Below are 18,040 nucleotides of genomic sequence, written 5' to 3' on the forward strand. Positions count from 1 at the left end.
GTGGTATGTGGTGAAGTTCTCAGCAGTGAATCCATGAAACCAGCACATCAGATGACCCCTTACAATCCAACATAGACAGAACTCCACACTTACGCATCCAGATCCACGATTCATGTGCTACAACAGTAACTTAACCCCTAAGCAGCACTGCCCTTTTCAGTGATTTTTTTTAAAACGCCATGCCAACATTCAAAGAAGCACAGTTGCCACTTAGTTCAAGACTCAGATGTGTTCTTGGTCTCTTTGGAAAGGTAGCAATCTCAGGTGTCTTGCAGACATGTCTGTTTGATTCTGGGATTTACTGACAAGGAGACACAGTGGTTAGAATAAAGGGGTTTTAGTTCCGCCAAACTACTCTGTCTGGTCATGTACCTAGTTTTTCATAGTCAACAATCAGCTAGGACTGAACAGACATTACTTGTCCACAGACACAGGTCCTGACTTCCTTCAGTCCAAATCTGAAGTCAAAATGTCAAAAAATGACCTGTATACAGTGTTTGGCACACAAAAAGTCCTATGAGTCATCCTACGGCCCTATTTGGAGACTCCAAAAGGACATCTGGATTACCCAACACAAAAACATCAGATCCTAACATATTCTTGGTCTCTAACCAACACTGGCAAGATGCAGCTTTACATGGGATTTGGATATTTTGGTCATCTTGGGATGAACAAATAGAGAACAATAGAGCAAATCATTAACAGCATCAAACAACAATAAAACTGTTAAAGTTTTCATAAATTGTTCTGCATTCTCAATTGAAATTGAATAAGACTGACAATAATAACTGTGAGGGTGTTCCAGCCTCTCTCTCCTGCTCATACAGTCAGACTCACTGTAGATGAACGCGCCCCTCCCCCCTCTCACGCAGCTAATTCACACTTTCCTCATGCAAATCAGGCTGCTGACTGGCCGGCAAAAGTAAAGAGAAGTAAACAATAGTATTAAAAACATAGCATAGCCTATTTATTGTTTGTACATGAACGCGCATCTGGAACAACTGGTTCAGTCACTCATAGCTCCATGTCTGGGTCCACTCCTGCAAAAAACTGCTTGATGCCTTTCCGGTTGACCGCAGGCTCCTTGTCCGGGTGTCCAAGTGTCTGAGGCAGACAGCTGAAGCACCATTTCAGCCTCTTCCTCTGCCGAAAAATCACTTACTGGCCATCTTTTCTCTCGCTCTGCCACGTTCACCGGCATCAATGACTACAGCGCTGCGTTACACAGCCAAGCTAACTTTACGCACCGCAAGTACGCAAGCGCCGTGTTGTTGCCCACCAAACCAGGTACCCTCATGCTAGGTACTGTTTTTTTTGTCTGTTTATTGGCCAAAAGAATATCTACGTTCAATTAGGAAATAATCTCATAGGCTGGTGTAAGTGTCAATCAAATGATGCATGGTCCATTCTGTAAACTGGTGCTGCGTCCGAATTGCCAAGTAGTTTGGATCGTAGGTCACAGAGTAGGTCGTAGGCTGTCTGAAACCACAACTGGTGGGAGTAGCGACCTACTTCGCAACCTAAATTCCAGCCTAAACACGCCCACATTGTAGGTCGGTTCAGGTGCATCCTACAGAGCTACCTATGGCGCACAATGCACCGCGGACTTCTTCTTCGTCCCCTAAAAACTTGTGGATGCGCAAGCTAAGTTTGCGCCACCAACAGTCTCCCATTCTTATGCAACACGAACATTTATAGTCATTGTTGATGACTTACAGGTGTGTTAATGTGCTTAATAACAGAGAATGAGTGAAAGGTGCGTTCAGAGTGGAGTACAGTACGACAGCCAGGCCAGCAGGTGGGGCTTTCGTTGGTGCTGTCTACCTATTTGCGGTATCTGTGCTCTGCCAGCAGAGGTCGTGCTTCACCACCAATTTTGTAGGGTGTCCGAATGGTGCCGCCGTGTTTAGGTTGTAGGAGTAGGCTGTAGCAGTAGGTCATAGGTTGTCACTTGGCAATTCGGATGTAGCATGGGGTCTGGTTGGGATTTCAGTGCTGTAGCTCAACAACCCAGGCACTGATTGGCTCGTGTGCGGTATCGATGCGTTCAGCAGAACGTCACCGTGACTGAAAAGTAGTGTCGTGTAGAACAAATGAATACCGGCAGGTGTATGTAGCCTGATCCGGGAAAACTAGCTATGCCGTTTTGCTTACTGAGTAATGCTAACACTCAAGTAAAACATGGAGTAGACTGGAAATACCAAATGCTTGAGGAAATCCTTTGAGATTCCACACCTATGGACTCTTACGGACTTAACCAAATGCGATGATGACATCGGGAGTACGAAGTTAGTATGTAGGTATTTTCCTTCGCCTCCCGGCTGCCTAGCAACATTCTAACTCAGCTTCAGCTACAACTACCTTTATTCATCGGGATTGGGTGGTTCTTAATTGTTAGACCACCAGGTTTCGAACGAGGTATAACATGACCGGATACGTTGTTGTATGCCATTGAAATCCGTTGAATATTGACGTTGTTTACGCAGTGTCCCGGTGATGGTACAGTGCTGCTTAAGGGGTTAACAGCTGGTCATCAGGCAGGAGGGAATTGTAAATCACAAAAATGATGAGGGAAAATGTGGTCTCTACATGCTCTTGTATTTTTTACTTTGGTCAAAATGGTGGGACTTGGAGTGCCTGATTTTTTTCTGAGGTGGAGCACCACTGTTCTACTGTACACGCTGCACAAAGTTTGTTATACAGTGGTCCCTCGCTATAACGCGGTTCATTTATCGCGACCTCGCTGTTTCGCGGATTTTTTTAGTGTAATTTTGCATGCTTTTTTTACAGCGTACAGCATGAACGTGCATTGTGTTCGGCATCCCGATTGGCTAAGGGAGAACCGCATGTGTTCTGCGTCCTGATTAGCGAAGGGAGTACATAATGTGTTTGCAGCGCCAGGACAAAGAGGCATCGTCAGAGGAACTGTTAAATACGTGTGAGTTACTGGTAATAATTTCTTATGTGTCAAACCTCGTAGATTGATCATTAAAATCAAATTAGTTAAAAATGTTTGGGCTTGAAAACAGGTTTTAATCTTTGGTTTCATTTACTAATATCGTACTTATTTTTTTAAATTTGCAAAAGTTTGAACTTTGAGAGTGTTTAAATAAGAGAGAATGTGAGAAAATGTTAATGCCTGTCTGAGAAAAGTGTATGAAAGTGTGTGGTTAGGGGCTTTACGGCCTTAAAACACGTATAATAATTGTAAAAAATAAAGCTGATTACTTCGCGGATTTCGTCTATTGCGGGTTATTTTTAGAACGTATCCCCTGCGTTAAACGAGGGACCACTGTATCTCCATGGGTTCACAAAACAATATTGCATTGCACATGATGTTCTTAGATGTTCAAATGTGCACAATGGTGCTTCTGTGTCTTGTTTACTGATGGATAAACGCAACCACATGCCACGCCAACAATCCTGCCATATCTATCAATGAAAGCATCTTAAAAAAAATTAAAAGCAAAAACACCCACTGGTGTTTATCGATGACGGCAACCCTGTTGAACACATACTACCAGTCAAAAGTTTGGCCACAACTTCTCATTCCATGTTTTTTTCTTTATTTTTACTACTTTCTAGATTGTGGATACATACTGAAGACATCAAATATATGAAGCAAGCTACATGGAATTATGCAACACAAAAAAAAACATTCATTAACTGTAAATGTTTTATAAATTAGCCACCCTTTGCTTTATTTATAGGGCTGCAAACCCTTGGCCTTCTCTCAATTCACTTCATGATGTAGTCAACTGAAATAGTTTTCACTTCCCAGGTGTGAACTGTCAGGGTTCATTTGTGGAATTTCTTGCCTTCTTAATGGGGTTGGAGCCATCAGTTGTGCAGAGGTCAGGTTGGTATACAGTGACAGCCCTATTTGACAACTGTAAGCATTCATATCATAGCAAGAACCAATCAGCAAAGTAAAGAGAAACTACAGTCCATCATTACTTTAAAAACTGAAGGTCAGTGAGTCTGGAAATTTGCAAAACTTTGAAAGCATTCTTAAGTGCAGTCGCAAAAACCATCAAGTGCTACGACAAAACTGGCTCACATGAGGACCGCCCCAGGAAAGGAAGACCAAGAGTCAGCTCTGTTGCTGAGGATACGTTGATCCAAGTCACCAGCCTCAGAAACTGCAGGTTAACAGCATCTCAGATTAGAACCCAGATAAATGTCATACAGAGTTCTCATAGCAGACATATCTTTCCATCAACAGTTCTGAGGAGACTGTGCAAATCCAGTCTTTATGGGTGAATAGCTCTTAAGAAACCACCACGAAGGAAAAGCAACAAGCAGAGATGTGTTTGGGCCAAGAAACATGGACATTAGACCAGTTGAAATCTGTGCTTTGGTCTGATGAGTCCAAATTTGAGATCTGTGGTTCAACCCGCCGTGTCTTTGTGCGAAGCAGAAAAGGTAAACGAATACGGATCCTGCAGCGACCACTCCGTCATCCCATCCTATCCCATCTGGTTTACGTTTAGTTGGGCCATCATTTATTCTTCAAAAGGGCAATGACCCCAAACATACCTCCAGGCTGTGTAAGGCTTGGGCTATTTGACCAAGAAGGAGTGATGGAGCTCTGCACCAGATGACCTGGCCTCCACAGTCACCTGACCTAAACCCAATTCAGATAGTTTGGGATGAGATGGACTGCAGAGTGAAGACAATTGGGTCAACAAGTGCTCAGCATCTCTGGGAACTCCTTCAAGACTGTTGGAAAAATGTTTCCAATGACGACCTCATGAAGCTCATGGAGAGAATGCAAAGCAGTAATCAAAGCAAAGGGTGGCTACTTTGAAGAATCTAAAATATAAACATGTTTTTTTCACACTTTTTTTGTTAACTACATGATGGATATGTGTTCATTCATAGTTTTGATGCCTTCAGTGAGAATCTATAATGCAAATAAAGAAAAACCATTAAATGAGAAGGTGTGGCCAAACTTTTGACTGGTAGTGTATAGCAGTGATATCTATCAGAACTGTATGTTCCACTGTCCTTTTATTTTACTTTGAAGTCATATCACATAAACAGTCAGTCAGGTGGCATAAAGGTTTTAATCTCCTGGTAAGAAAAGCTACTCTTCTCAACTGGATAATGCCCCTCCATGTTGGAAAAACCTAGGGGTTAGGCATCCAAAAACAGAATGCAGTGGGGTGTGACATTTATATGATGACTGTTTTCGGCTACCGCATTTATCAATGGCAAATCCTTCATATGTCGTGATTGGCAAGGTACAACTAGTTAAATGATTCACACAAGTCAGGTTGTACGATAATTCCTATTCTCAGATCTGCACTGGACTGAAATGAGGGCCACTGTATTTTTTTGCAGTAAATGTGATTACAAAGCTTAAGCTGCTTCACTTTGTAATAGGTCAACTTAGGACTGAAAATGATTGATTCTACTATATGAAAGACAGGTGCAAATTAAAAGTTAATCAGACTAAATGAGTGTAGATTTATAATGACTGGATTTATTTATACACAGAACAGAGGTCAATGAAGGGTTTGAGGAGAATGAAAACAATTTTACTTGTGTGTGCCAATTGGAAATTTTGTAGTATTGAAGTTTAGAGTGACTCTCGGAGGCATACAACCTGAATAAAACAAATTTTTTAGTTTGTCTTTGTCATCTTGCTATATTTTTTGTTGAGTTTAGACATGTGTCTGTGGTTAGCAATTAGTATTACCTTTAACTTTCTCTGTAAAACTGGAGGGATCGAGGACCACCACTGATGGATTTACCAGATCCTGCAAAGACAAAAATAAACTACTTCAGGCAGTTACTTGATATTGGGGATTACTTCGATCTTCTTTTTCAACATATGAGTCACTCATTGCTGGCAAAAACCTGTCTGCTCTGTTATATCATTAGGTATGTTATGTATTTGCATACCTGTATGAACTCCAGGATGCCATCTGCAGAATGTTGCCCTTCATATTCATGAACAGAGGAACCATTGAAGATGACTGTGGTGGGATAAGCCTGGATGTGATACTAAAGAGACAGAAAGACAAATCGTCAACCTATCTGTGTGGTATGTACCCGTTTCAACCACACAATTAATGGTAGTGTTCAGATGTCTGGGCTTACGCGAGAGCAGAGGCTGTGGTGGATGGTACAGTCCAGGGTTCCAAACTTCATCTGCCCAGCCAATTGGATGGAAGCTTTTCGCAATTCAGGAAGTAAAGCTCGGCAAGGAGGGCACCACTGCACACAACAGTCACCATAATGAAATCATCAAAAAAATGACAATAGTATCATTTCTAATGGATAGATAGGTATTTGTTATACACAAAGTTAATACAGCTGCGACCTGAGGGCAACCCTCAATTTACAGCGCTGACTTCTTGGCTTTATGAACCTGAAGCTTTAAACTTCCCTTGACCTTCCATTGGCATGAGGGTGAGTACACAATGATTGATGTTTTATTTTTGGAGCAATTATCCCTGTAAGTGATTTACATTTTCTGACTAACTAATTATGCCAGTTTCCTATGTGCAACAACAGAGCTAAATGTCAGCTTTCCTATCCCTATATCTGTATCTCTGACTATTTGAAATGTAGGTGTAAACTCACCAGCCCTGAAGGTAAACAGGATTCAGACAGGCTGGACATAAAATGATCTGAGACTGAGTCAAGCTGTGATGACATTATGCATAATCAGCCGGATGTGTATTATAAACTTCACACATTAAATAAACACACATCTATGGGTGGTTCACATGCCAGACACTGACAGTTACTAAAGGTGTGTGTATGTCCCTCTATGATAATTACACTTTTTTCAGTGGGAAGCCGATGGCTCAAGATTGACACAATTTGAATGCTGTTCAGGACAAAGACGGATCAGTCAATGAAACACAAAACACAAACACTCCATTAGGAGGAATACATTGAAGAGTTAAAAAAACAAAACATGAACAAGCATTTCCTGTTGTAACCAGGTAGTGCTATAACCTGATCTGCCCCAAAATGAAATTGCTTCTTCTTTGGTCTTCCAACCCACACTCCACCTAGTGTGGTGAAAATTGTCCACATAGTATTTGCATAGTCCAGCTGAATATCCCGTTACCTACTTGCTGAAGGTAACATATTAATACATGTGTGTATGTAGCAATCTATTGTCTGATCAAGCCAGTTACGCACCGGGGCAAAAAAGTCCACCAGCCACGGCTCCTTTCGGTCAGAGGGGAAGTTGTCTGGCCTCAGAGTTGTAACGTGAGCATGAACGCTGTCCCTCGCAAAAGCCACAATATTGTAAAGTACGTCTTTACCTAAAGACAGACACCCAGGTCAGTAAAAGAAAGGCAAACAAATACAACAACAGAGAAACACAAGGCTCATACACATTTTTCCATTTTCCACATAAAAACATTAGCTCCGGTGAAAATTAATTAATGAAATTAATGACAACCTATGTGGTTTGATAAAACATAAAAATGTATTGAAAGCAGGGTTCCCACTCATCCTGAAATTATTTTCCAGGACATTTTCATTGGCTACACAGACAAGTTATTATGTCATACACAAATACATTTCTCTGTCCCCCTCATACTTTGGAAGTGTTCTTTTCTACAGTTGTTACTTGCATTTCCCCAGATTGTTTCCATGTTCATTACTCATACATTTGATGTGCAGTCTATGGCTATAATTTAGAAGAGAGAGGAGGCTGTGGCCAGGTTAGGGTTTGGGCCTCACACTCGCAGACCGATACCAGCGACACTTTTCAACTTGGTCGCTCGTTTTGTCTCTAGGCTCTAGTGTCTGAAAAGTCGCTAAATCTAGCAAAAAAATAAACTGAAAACACTGGGTTACAGAACTGCTCTGAGCGGAAATGCAAATTTGATTGGCTGGTAGAGTCGCATGGGGCGCTGCACTGGCAAGAAGCAGAAGCGCTGTGCCCAGAAAAAGGTGACAACAGACAGGCATGCGCAAAACTTTGAACCTATTTGCATTTGCTCACAAGGCAGGGGGAGGATAATTAATTTTCCAGCAAATATTAACCGTTTCCAGGACATTTGTCCTTTTTTCTCATTTTCCATGTTTTCCATGACTGGAAATTGCTCAATTATTGTCCAGGACGCTTGGGAACCCTGAAAAGTAAATCAATGTTTACCAAAAGAAATGTGTCTCAGTTGTTCTTAACTGAATCTCATACTGTGAAGTCCAATATGCATGTATGACATGTGACAAAGAGCCTTGTCCTAGCCATGTGTCTTGAGGAGTTCTCCTGCGAGTAACACAGCCAGTATTTTAGACAGACATTCTCAGCTGCTATGCGAGTATCCCAATCATTTTACATTGTGGATAGACAGATTTGATTTACCCACTACCTATAGTGTAAAAGGTAAAAAACAACAACAACAAAAAAAATGTTACAATGTGGCCTCCCATGGCCTCTGATATAATGAGACATTAATTTAAATATTTTTTGACTCGTGTATTGCACAGTTCTGTTTTTTTTCTGAAATTCCATATCTTTGGAGAACTATGCTGTCCTGCAGGAAAATAGACCAGCCATGAAAAAAATAGATCTGTAAGAGCAGCCCTGGCAGGTCTACCAAAATTACACTATTTATTGTCTGTAGCTGCCTGCATGAGGTATGCCTATGGATCATTTTATTTAGGGTTGAAAACATACCACAATATCTGGTTTGATCACGTTCTGCGGATACGTCCGGCAGGTACAGGCAGCTACTTCAAGTAAATTTCCACTAGTTTGTTTAACATATCCGGCCGTGCACACCACCGCCACCCCCCCCCCCCCCCCAAAAAAATCGGATTTGCATGATTCATGAGAACATAATTTTCAGGTCAAAAAAGACGGATTTCCAGCAAAGTCCAGAAAAATCACACCCCTGCATAATGGTGCTTTCAAGAGAAAACCTGCCCATAACGGCATGATGACCCCCAAAGCATGTGGGGGATGATCTCCTGCCACCAGATACTAAAGTTTGTAACAAGTGACAAACTAATTAGGCACACTACATTACTGAACATCAGGACCATTATGGAGTGGGTTTCCTCTGCTGGGAATGAATGAAAATAATAAAAGAATAAAGCGGACTTCTTTCAGAATTCATGGATACAATATTGACACAATACAATTTCTGAATAAAATCCAGGAACAAGTTGTCTGCGATACGATTAGTGAGGACAAAGGTAGGACTGACTACTTGCTGTTGGCAGTTTGGATAGCAGAGGAAGTTGAAATAAAGTTCTCTCTGTGTTTGGCATTTCTAGAGTGTGTGTGACCAAGTGTGTTTTTATATTTGAAGGACTGTATACAAAACTTAATAAATCATCACCAAATAGTTCCTACATGGGACAGCTCCACCTTGATGCCATTGGTTCTAGAGCACATTCTGCGTTTAAGTTCTTCCTTTCATGGCAGCACTGAAGGCTTTTGTCTGTGAATCATTACTTTCTCTCACTTTTGCTGTGATTTCCACATTATGAGACTATATATTGCTGTGCTCCCCAATTTGCAAAACCTGCATGAAAGTAGATAGAATGGAGGTTTAAAAAACAAATACCTCAATCAAGTGGACACTGATCCTTGAGATCGGATAAATAACATATTTAGTTGTTAAAAATTAGATTAGGCATGTCTATCTCTGTATCAAAAATCTGTTTAAAAAAGCATTTTGTGTGGTTGAGAAGCGCAGATCTCAGAACCATGGCATTTTTAGAGGTCATCAAAAACTGGACAGTGAATTGTCAGTGTAGATGTCCAGTTGATCACTAAAACTTAAATTTGTTATGAAAAAATAATGTAAATACTTCTCATTTGTAGAAAAGGAGTAACAGAAAAAAAACAAAACTATATTTTCATGCCCTTCTTATGTTGCAACATCACTCATTATATATTTGGACACATTTTTTTACTCCCTCCCCCACAGTTCACTCACTGCAGAGTCACTCTGACCCAGTGTCCTGGTGTATTTCTGCCATTACACAGAAAAGCAGAGGACCATGACTCTCAAAAGGTGAATCTACAGGTGGATCAAATAAAAAAAATCAACATCCACCAAGCTGAACTGCTAGCTGCCAGTGTGACTAAAATGATAATTACAGAAAGGTAAAAGGACAGTGCCGTCTACTTGTTACACTGACCATGGTGAATCTCGAAGTCATGGATTCCTAATCCTTTGAAGACTGCCACACACTGCTTGTGGATGTAGAGAGACTGACACAGCTGTGATTCTGCTACACAGTCTACTCTGCCAACCTGGAGAATGAGACAAGCAGTAAGACTATCAGTCTGACAGACACAGTTAATCTGATGGATGGACAGACAGATACCTGTATGTGGTCATTACGAAGGAAGGCCTTTAGCTTCTTGTACTCATTAAAGGCAGGGCTCATGTCTCCAAACGTAAAACTGATCAACCAACGATGATGGGCCAGTTTCCTCTATGGACAAGTTATACATAGCAGCAGAAGTAGCAGCAATGTCAATCTGTACTTGAAAGTTATAAAGCATATGAGTGTTCATAGCATGTAATGTGTGTACCTGGAAGGTATCACTGGTCAGCAGCTCAAGATCAGGTAAGTGGTTGATGACTTGACTGTAAACCTCTTTACTATCCAGAGAACTCAGCCACTGGAATACATGTGCAAACAATCAGCGCTGCATACAAGACGGACCACAAATATACTCTACAATGTATTTGATGTCTTACCAGAACACTTCCTTGTTGATCCAGAGAACTTCCAGGTGGAAACAAAGCAGTTGCTCCACTGATTACCTGACCAACAGTCGAGGAATCAAACACTGAGACTACTCGTGCAACAAATATATACCACTGTTCTTGCAACACTTACCATATGTGCCAATTATAGATTTTGCTTGAAAATATATCAAAAACCGGTTCAGAGCAACTAAGAGGATGGCGTGCTAAGACACAAATACCTCCCTCCATCTCATGGAGGCAAGGTCTGTGACTGATTGGCAAGCTGCCCATCAGAGAACATTCTGGGACACAAACACCCAATGAAAAGAACCGAGCATGGCTTATGACACATTTTTACTTGTTTCCCACTCCGCCTCGTCACACCCACAATATTCATAACGGATACTAATTTCATCTGAGTTTCCAGGCCATCCCTACTATTGACATAGGACAAATGACGACAAAGCCAGGTTAAAGTTTATTTCCATGAAGGATGCAACAGAAGCATGACAGAGTAGCAGTAGTAGTAGTGGCACAACAGTTGTGTTGCAAATGTGCTGGGTCTTACCTGGAAACTGTCGCAGAGCTGTCCTTCAGAGGTACAGTCCATCCATCCCACCTTCACTAGACCATCCTACACACATCACACATTTACTTCAGATTTTCAGTTCAACTACAAGTATACAGAAAAATGGACAGGAAAGTTTGGATACAATTGCTGGTGTTTTGAGAGTATAAGCTAGTAGGTTACAGTGAAAAGCTACCAAGCTCCACCTGAAATGCCCCGCTGTAGTTTATGGAGCATAAAATAAGACAGCAATGTGTGTGCACTACTGTAACTTCCCATTCAGTACGTGTGTGTGTGTGTGTGTGTGTGTGTGTAATTCCGGAGGCCACTTATTTCTGACCAGGTGATATTTGTTGAAAAAGTTTTGGTTTTGGCACACTTGACAAAGTGACAGTATGAAAGCATATCAGGGGCCTGTTTCAAAAAGGGAGGTTCAACAACTGAGTCTAATTCTGACCTGTGAGTTGATTTATCTTGAGATGGGAAACTGAATTTTCATTTTCAGAACATCTGATTTAAGTTAAATTAAACAACTCAGTTTCACTCTCAGTTATGCATGTGCACCACAACTTCAAAAAGCAAAGATTGATGAGTCCTGATATGATGATTCACAACTGCAACAGCTAACAAAAAGAGGTAAAAAGAGATATTTAAATACAATTCAATATAATTCAGAAACTTTCGTATCAGAATTGTCAATATCATTATACACACCACTGATGATGCAAATAGAAAACAGGATACCATCAGATATCGACAGCAATAACTACACTTGTGCAGATTAAGCAGACAACTCACAAATACAACCTAACTTTGAAGTTATCCCATCATTACTCTAAAACAGGGGTGTCAAACTGATCCAGTAAAGGGCTGTGTGGCTGCAGGTTTTCATTTCAACCAAGCCAGGGCAACACCTGATCCAACCAATGAGCTGGACACAGCTTGATTGATTTAAGTAGTCTCAGGTGTTGCTTTTCCTCAGCTGGAATGAAAACCTGCAGCCACACGGTCCTTTACTGGATCAGTTTGACACATGCCCTAAAAAAGGTGATAATTTCACAATGTCTATTGTCCATAACAAAGTATGACACCAGCAGAAATGTGAAGCCACAGAGACAGAGGTGCTTTCAGCTAAATTCTATTGTTTCCATGCTTAAGATGCTAACATTTCATGATTACAAATTAAAATGAATGCTGAGTGTTGGATTTTAATGAATCATTATGCTTTTGCAGATATTCATAACATCCTACAATTTACCATAGATACTTGCAGCTCATTAACACTCCCAATAGAGTCTAGAGAGTGTTGCGAAGTTATTTCTTTAAAGATGGTTGAGTTCTTCTGACATCAGCCAAGAAGATACAGTATATACTATATGTGAATATACTATGTTCTCACCAACATCCCAGCCAGCTTCTGTCGTGTTCTTGTCTCCAGGCAATCTGAAAGACAGAGAATGAATGTGTGGTAATGTGGTGTGCATGTGAGCTCAGAGTAGTATATTTCAAATAAGAATTAGTTGTACACGAAGCAATATCATACAGTGCATGCATGTCTTACCTCCAGTGTCCGAGCAGAAAGTAATTAGCCAACCCAAGCCTAATGAGAATGCAGTCTCAATCTCACTGAACACGTTACCTGGCAACAACACAATCACATCTGAACATCAGACCAAACAGATACAAAATAGCCTGACAAATAAAGGCACACCAAATTGCTCTTTAGACTTCATGTAAATTGCAAACTATTTCATATATGTGAACCTTGCCAGAGCTGAGTGACGGTTGTTGTGATGAACTGAATGGAGAACCGGACAAGGTTGTCTTTATCACGCTCCCCATTAAACTTCTCTGGTTTCTACCAAAAAAAAAAAAAAAAAAAGGGGGAAAAAAAGAAAAACATTTATGATCACAAACTCAAACTTATCAAACTTACAGGTTTTTGTGCTGGATGAAGGACACAGGTAGGTCAGGGAAGAGGTAAAAAGACACTGCATACCACTCAGATGGAGATTAGGCTACTTGCCACTAACATTTGCTAACTTGATCCTTCTCTGATGCAGCCAATTTTTGTGTTGTTTCCATTATAGATGTATCTATAAGACCAAAACCACTCTGAAATATCTGAATAATAATGATATTTCCTGCAAACATTGCAGGTTCTATACTTATGGCTCACTTTCATTAATTAATCAAATTCACGTACAGAAAAAAATATAGTGAACAAACCTGTCCTGCTCTGTATATGAAGAGACTGGGGTAGCTGTTGATGCCCTTCCTCCTGCACAGGACGTTGTTGTCACCACAGTTCACTGCTCCAATCCTGATCACTGCATCCATCTCCTTGGCAAATTCCCTCCACTGAGACAGGCGAATTTGAAAGACAGATGTATATTTTATTTGTCTGCTTGCCTCAGTCGATACCAGACTTATCAGATTTTTGTAACAAAGAGTCAGATAGATAAAATTTAAGGACGGACATTAAATTTAAAAAAAAAAAACTTGGAAAAAGTTAACCTAAATATGTATAGTATAGATTAACAACAAAAGAACACTGAGTTAAAATTCAGCATGATAAAATGCTACAAATTAACACCTGAATTTCAGGTTTATGATTAGCATGACATATTTTTACATAAAAATATGAGTGTATCTTAGCATATTACCGTTGGTGCCAGCTGGTGACAGTGTGAGCATCGTGGGAAATAAAAGTTGATGAACCAGATTTCTCCAGAATTGACTGCTGCTTCTGAAACACACACACACACACACACACACACACACACTATCTGTCAAGTCTCTGGTTTCACCACCTCTAGCTTACTGCATTTGATGTCACTTCACCACCATGCAATGACGGTCGTCGAAAGGAGGCAAATTTAATGCATATAAGGGTGGGGGAAAACACCTGAGATTTAGATCCTATGCAGCTGTACAAGCTTTCCTAAAGACACTTGATGACCTGCAGTACTGTCATGTTATTTTTTGTGGTCAGTCAGTTTCTTCTTTTGATGAGAAATATTCTGCTGTTGGGATACAGACGACATTTTAAATATTTCCCAAGTTCAAATTCAGTTTGAACCTCGAATTCACTCAGAAGGATCATATGATATCATCAGATCCATTTCTGTTTCCTGATCAATCCTAAAGTCTTATAGACTGATACAACGGAAGTTCTGGCAAACTACAGAATTTCATCCAAATCCAACACTTGCTTTTTGGAGTTATTCTGCTTGAAAAATGACAAACCTACCAATGCTTGTGATCACATTCCTCCTTGGCAGAGATAATGAAATATTTGAAAATGCATTTCAGTGCCAAGTCTCATCTGACATTTTTTTAAATTTGAAAATAAAAAAATGCAGCATTTAGCCCTTTTAAACAATGTGCAATATATAGGTTTCAAATGTAGTCAAGCTAAGTTTAATTTATATTATACAAAGGATCCAGGCATTTTGGAGCTTGACACATTCTAGAGACAAAACATCTGCTATGACTTTTCTTTGGCAAGAGGTGCCATTTGTAAAAATAATAAAAGGTATCACTTCATATTTCATCACACTCAATCAACACATTACGAAAAAGTTTAAGTGTCCACCCCAACTGTAAATAACAAGAAAATACTTGTTTCCTCAGCATGAAGGTGATATTGTCAATTAAGCAGTTGATATAGATTCCAGCACTCACAAAAAGACATGAGTTCTAGTACAATGAGTTTCCTCAATAAAGTGGCTGCGTTTGACATCAAAAGCTCAGGGTCAAGCCACAGTATCTTCATATTGATATGACCCACAATCACTACTATACACTGCCACTTTTCTATTTCAAGACAAGATGGAGTTGTCTTGTTCAGAGTGTTTCAAATAGTGCCTTTAAATCTACCTGTAAACAAAGAGCAGCTTTCATTTCTAAAAACCAAAGAGCAACAACAGACAAGAGATTTTTTTCTGTACCTGTCAATCAGGCAAATTAAATTGGTTAGAAGACAACAAACGCAGGGGTTGGAAACTTTGCCTTCATATTAACAACACTTATTCATCATTGATAAGTAAAGTAGAACCAATTATTAGCAAATAAGACAGTTCAAGTTTTGAGCTACAACCAAGAACCAAAAAAAAATCTCATGAGAAACTAAGGGAACAAATTGCTCTTACCAAAGTCTCCACTGTCCAACGTGATGATCTCCATATCATCATCATAGATACCTGGACAGAGACATCATGAAAGATAAAAGTAAAAAGTAAGTAACATATAAAGTAAAATTTCCTTGCAGAAAGAACTGTACACAAATTTATAGAAACCATTTTGGTTATGCGATAGTTGTGGCCACTATGGTTATTGCAAAATATATTTTCAATGAAGCAGTGTCTCAACTCTGTGATCAAATATTGATAGCTCATGCTTAAATATACTTGGTTACAATAGAGGCTTACCAAAGTCATAGCGATAGTAGTTCCAGCTCTCATAGCGTCCTCCCTGTTGCTCGTCCAATCCCTTTTCTCCATATTTATCATATTTCTTCCTGAGGTCTTCATCTTTCAAAACTTCATAAGCACGATTTACCTGCAGGAACTTCTCATGGGCCAGTGCATCACCCTAAAAAAAATGTTAAGAGGTTTTTTTTTTTTTTTAATAGAGTGATGTGAGTTTGTCCCATACCATATTCAAATAAACTGAGCTCTGGTCTAATTTATGAAAGTCCGATTTATGTTCCAGAGTGACTCACTGGGTTTTTGTCAGGGTGCATAGTGAGTGCCAGCTTCTTAAAGGCCTGTCGAATCTCTCTGGTTGAGGCCTCCCTGCTGACTCCCAGCAGATCATAGTAGTCTTGGCTCTCCGCAGCCACCAGGAGGGTGATAAGTAGCAGAGGTCGCAGCATAATTCGGACGGAGCAAAGCTGCTGAACCCCAAAGATTATTCTGCCCCTCATCCCCAGTTCTCCAATCACAGCAACATTAACAGACACAAGAAGAGCAACTGAAACAAAAAGACACAAATTTGTTGCTGTGTGATCAAGAAGATAGATCAGATGACCCTTCACTCGCAAACACCCCACTAAGTCCAGTTCATTTAATATAAAATTCGAACTGCATCACATTAAAAAAAGGTCGCAAATGAACAGCTACTACTAAAAGTACAACAGGGACAGACTGTACTGTTGGCACAGCATGTAACAACCCCCTTTTGTTAAGTACTACATTTCCAAACAGGTGAGTGGTTAAACAACTCCTAACAGATAGACAAATAGACAGACAGAGAGAGAGAGAGAGAGAGAGAGAGAGAGCGCAATTTGAACAAATGCTTGACTTTTTTTTTAAACTTAGACTTGCATTTTAGTGCAGAAATAAGAGTGGAGTGTAGATTTGTGTGTGTGTGTGTAATGATCAGTATCACTGAAGGCCATTAAGACCATGAAAATGTATGACAGATATTAATGACTGCAAAATAAAAACCCAAGTCAACGGTGCTAAGACAACTGCTGCTTTCTGACCTGATTTGGAGACCATGCAGGGAGGGGGGTGGGGGCACCACTAAACAAATACTTAACCCATTAAACAGTAAAATATTAGAATAGAACGAGTCCGTCTGTTAACTATTAAACAGTAACCACTTTCACAATCGAGGGGTTAAAATCCACTATATTCCACTCCCATTTGTTTAACATGACATCATATATGAGCAAGTAGCAATTAGGCTAAGTAAGCTAGCAACAGCCGACATTAAAGGGGCTAGTTTTGCTACATAATTGGTCATTTAACTTCACAGCGACATTGACCTTTCTCGGATGTGTCGACGAGCCTGAGGTAATCATACACCCTACATTCACCACAGTTTTTGGTCTAATTTGAACTGCTAAGACATTACCTTAACGGGGTCTCCCAACTTCACCTTCCTGCAGCTGAGGCGATGTGCTTCACATCCGGTTTACGCCGGCATAATCCACAGTAAATGCTAAATTTCACTTCCGATAAAAGAAAGCCATTCATAATAAAAGCTTCACAGCTCAGTCACAGTCACTAATATAGAGGTTCAAGTGGATAATTAGGTGAAGAAATTGTTGTCCTGTGTTTTCTATACGGTTGATAAACTTAAATATACAACTACCCAACTGTTCCAACTTTTACAACTACACGACTGTTTCTGTTGTTCGACCTTCCCGCATTTATGTTGACAATCAAGCAGTTTCATTTACCGAGATTTTTTTTTTGTTCTTTAACTTGACCAAATTTAAGGTTTACTGGTATGTATTTTTTATGACGTGGGCGCAAAAATTTGATGCTTTCAAGACTGCACGCATACAAACACACATTAAAATTAAACCAAAACCTAGTAAGCCTGACTCGTAAGACAAAAAAAAAAAAAAAAAAATTACCCACATAGTATAAAAAAAGCGTGAAGAAAAAGACTGAACAAATAATCAATTTATGGTTCTACCATATTGCAAAATTAGAACTGAACCCGCTCCAAAAGATTATGACAGCTTTGTTTGAACTTGTTTCATTTGGGTTATCTGCTGTCAAACCTCTTCAGAGTTCAGCAACGAATCAAATAAACTGTGATGATCAAATCTAATTTCTTAGATTTGAAATATGTAATTGTCCTTGTTTGAGGCTCTATACAGCGATCGACTGTAGCCTATTTGATTTTAAACAAATTCCACACATTTGCAATAAAGCTGATTTTATACACATAATTACACATGCCTGACCTACAGGGTGGACAGTAAATTGAGACAAATGTTTGTCGGTTCAGTACAAGCAAGGAGTAAACTTTTCTT

The 18,040-nt window shown here is 39.9% G+C and overlaps 1 protein-coding gene across 3 annotated transcripts in view; it reads right to left on the reverse strand.

Moving 5' to 3' along the window:
* The window catches only part of dnajc10 (DnaJ (Hsp40) homolog, subfamily C, member 10), a 48,822-nt gene extending 31,615 nt beyond the window's left edge, over window positions 1–17,207 (reverse strand). For 2 of the 3 annotated variants that reach the window (XM_086220814.1, XM_086220816.1), the window contains exons 1-18: window positions 17,128–17,207; window positions 15,989–16,239; window positions 15,696–15,858; window positions 15,417–15,467; window positions 13,929–14,011; window positions 13,492–13,623; window positions 13,027–13,120; window positions 12,824–12,901; window positions 12,662–12,705; window positions 11,263–11,328; window positions 10,704–10,769; window positions 10,535–10,624; window positions 10,324–10,434; window positions 10,135–10,249; window positions 7,165–7,292; window positions 6,109–6,225; window positions 5,911–6,012; window positions 5,705–5,765 (exon numbers count right to left, since the gene is read on the reverse strand). In XM_086220814.1, the coding sequence (XP_086076940.1) occupies window positions 5,705–5,765; window positions 5,911–6,012; window positions 6,109–6,225; window positions 7,165–7,292; window positions 10,135–10,249; window positions 10,324–10,434; window positions 10,535–10,624; window positions 10,704–10,769; window positions 11,263–11,328; window positions 12,662–12,705; window positions 12,824–12,901; window positions 13,027–13,120; window positions 13,492–13,623; window positions 13,929–14,011; window positions 15,417–15,467; window positions 15,696–15,858; window positions 15,989–16,192 (1,705 nt within the window). In that variant the 5' untranslated portion in view covers window positions 16,193–16,239; window positions 17,128–17,207. The other variant, XM_086220815.1, reaches the window with a different exon arrangement.
* Between the last annotated feature and the right edge of the window lie 833 nt (window positions 17,208–18,040).

This window comes from Aulostomus chinensis, chromosome 12 (assembly GCF_037954235.1).
Source record: "Aulostomus chinensis isolate RoL2024-O1b breed Wild chromosome 12, RoL_Achi_v1.0, whole genome shotgun sequence".
Taxonomy (NCBI): Eukaryota; Metazoa; Chordata; class Actinopteri; order Syngnathiformes; family Aulostomidae; genus Aulostomus; species Aulostomus chinensis.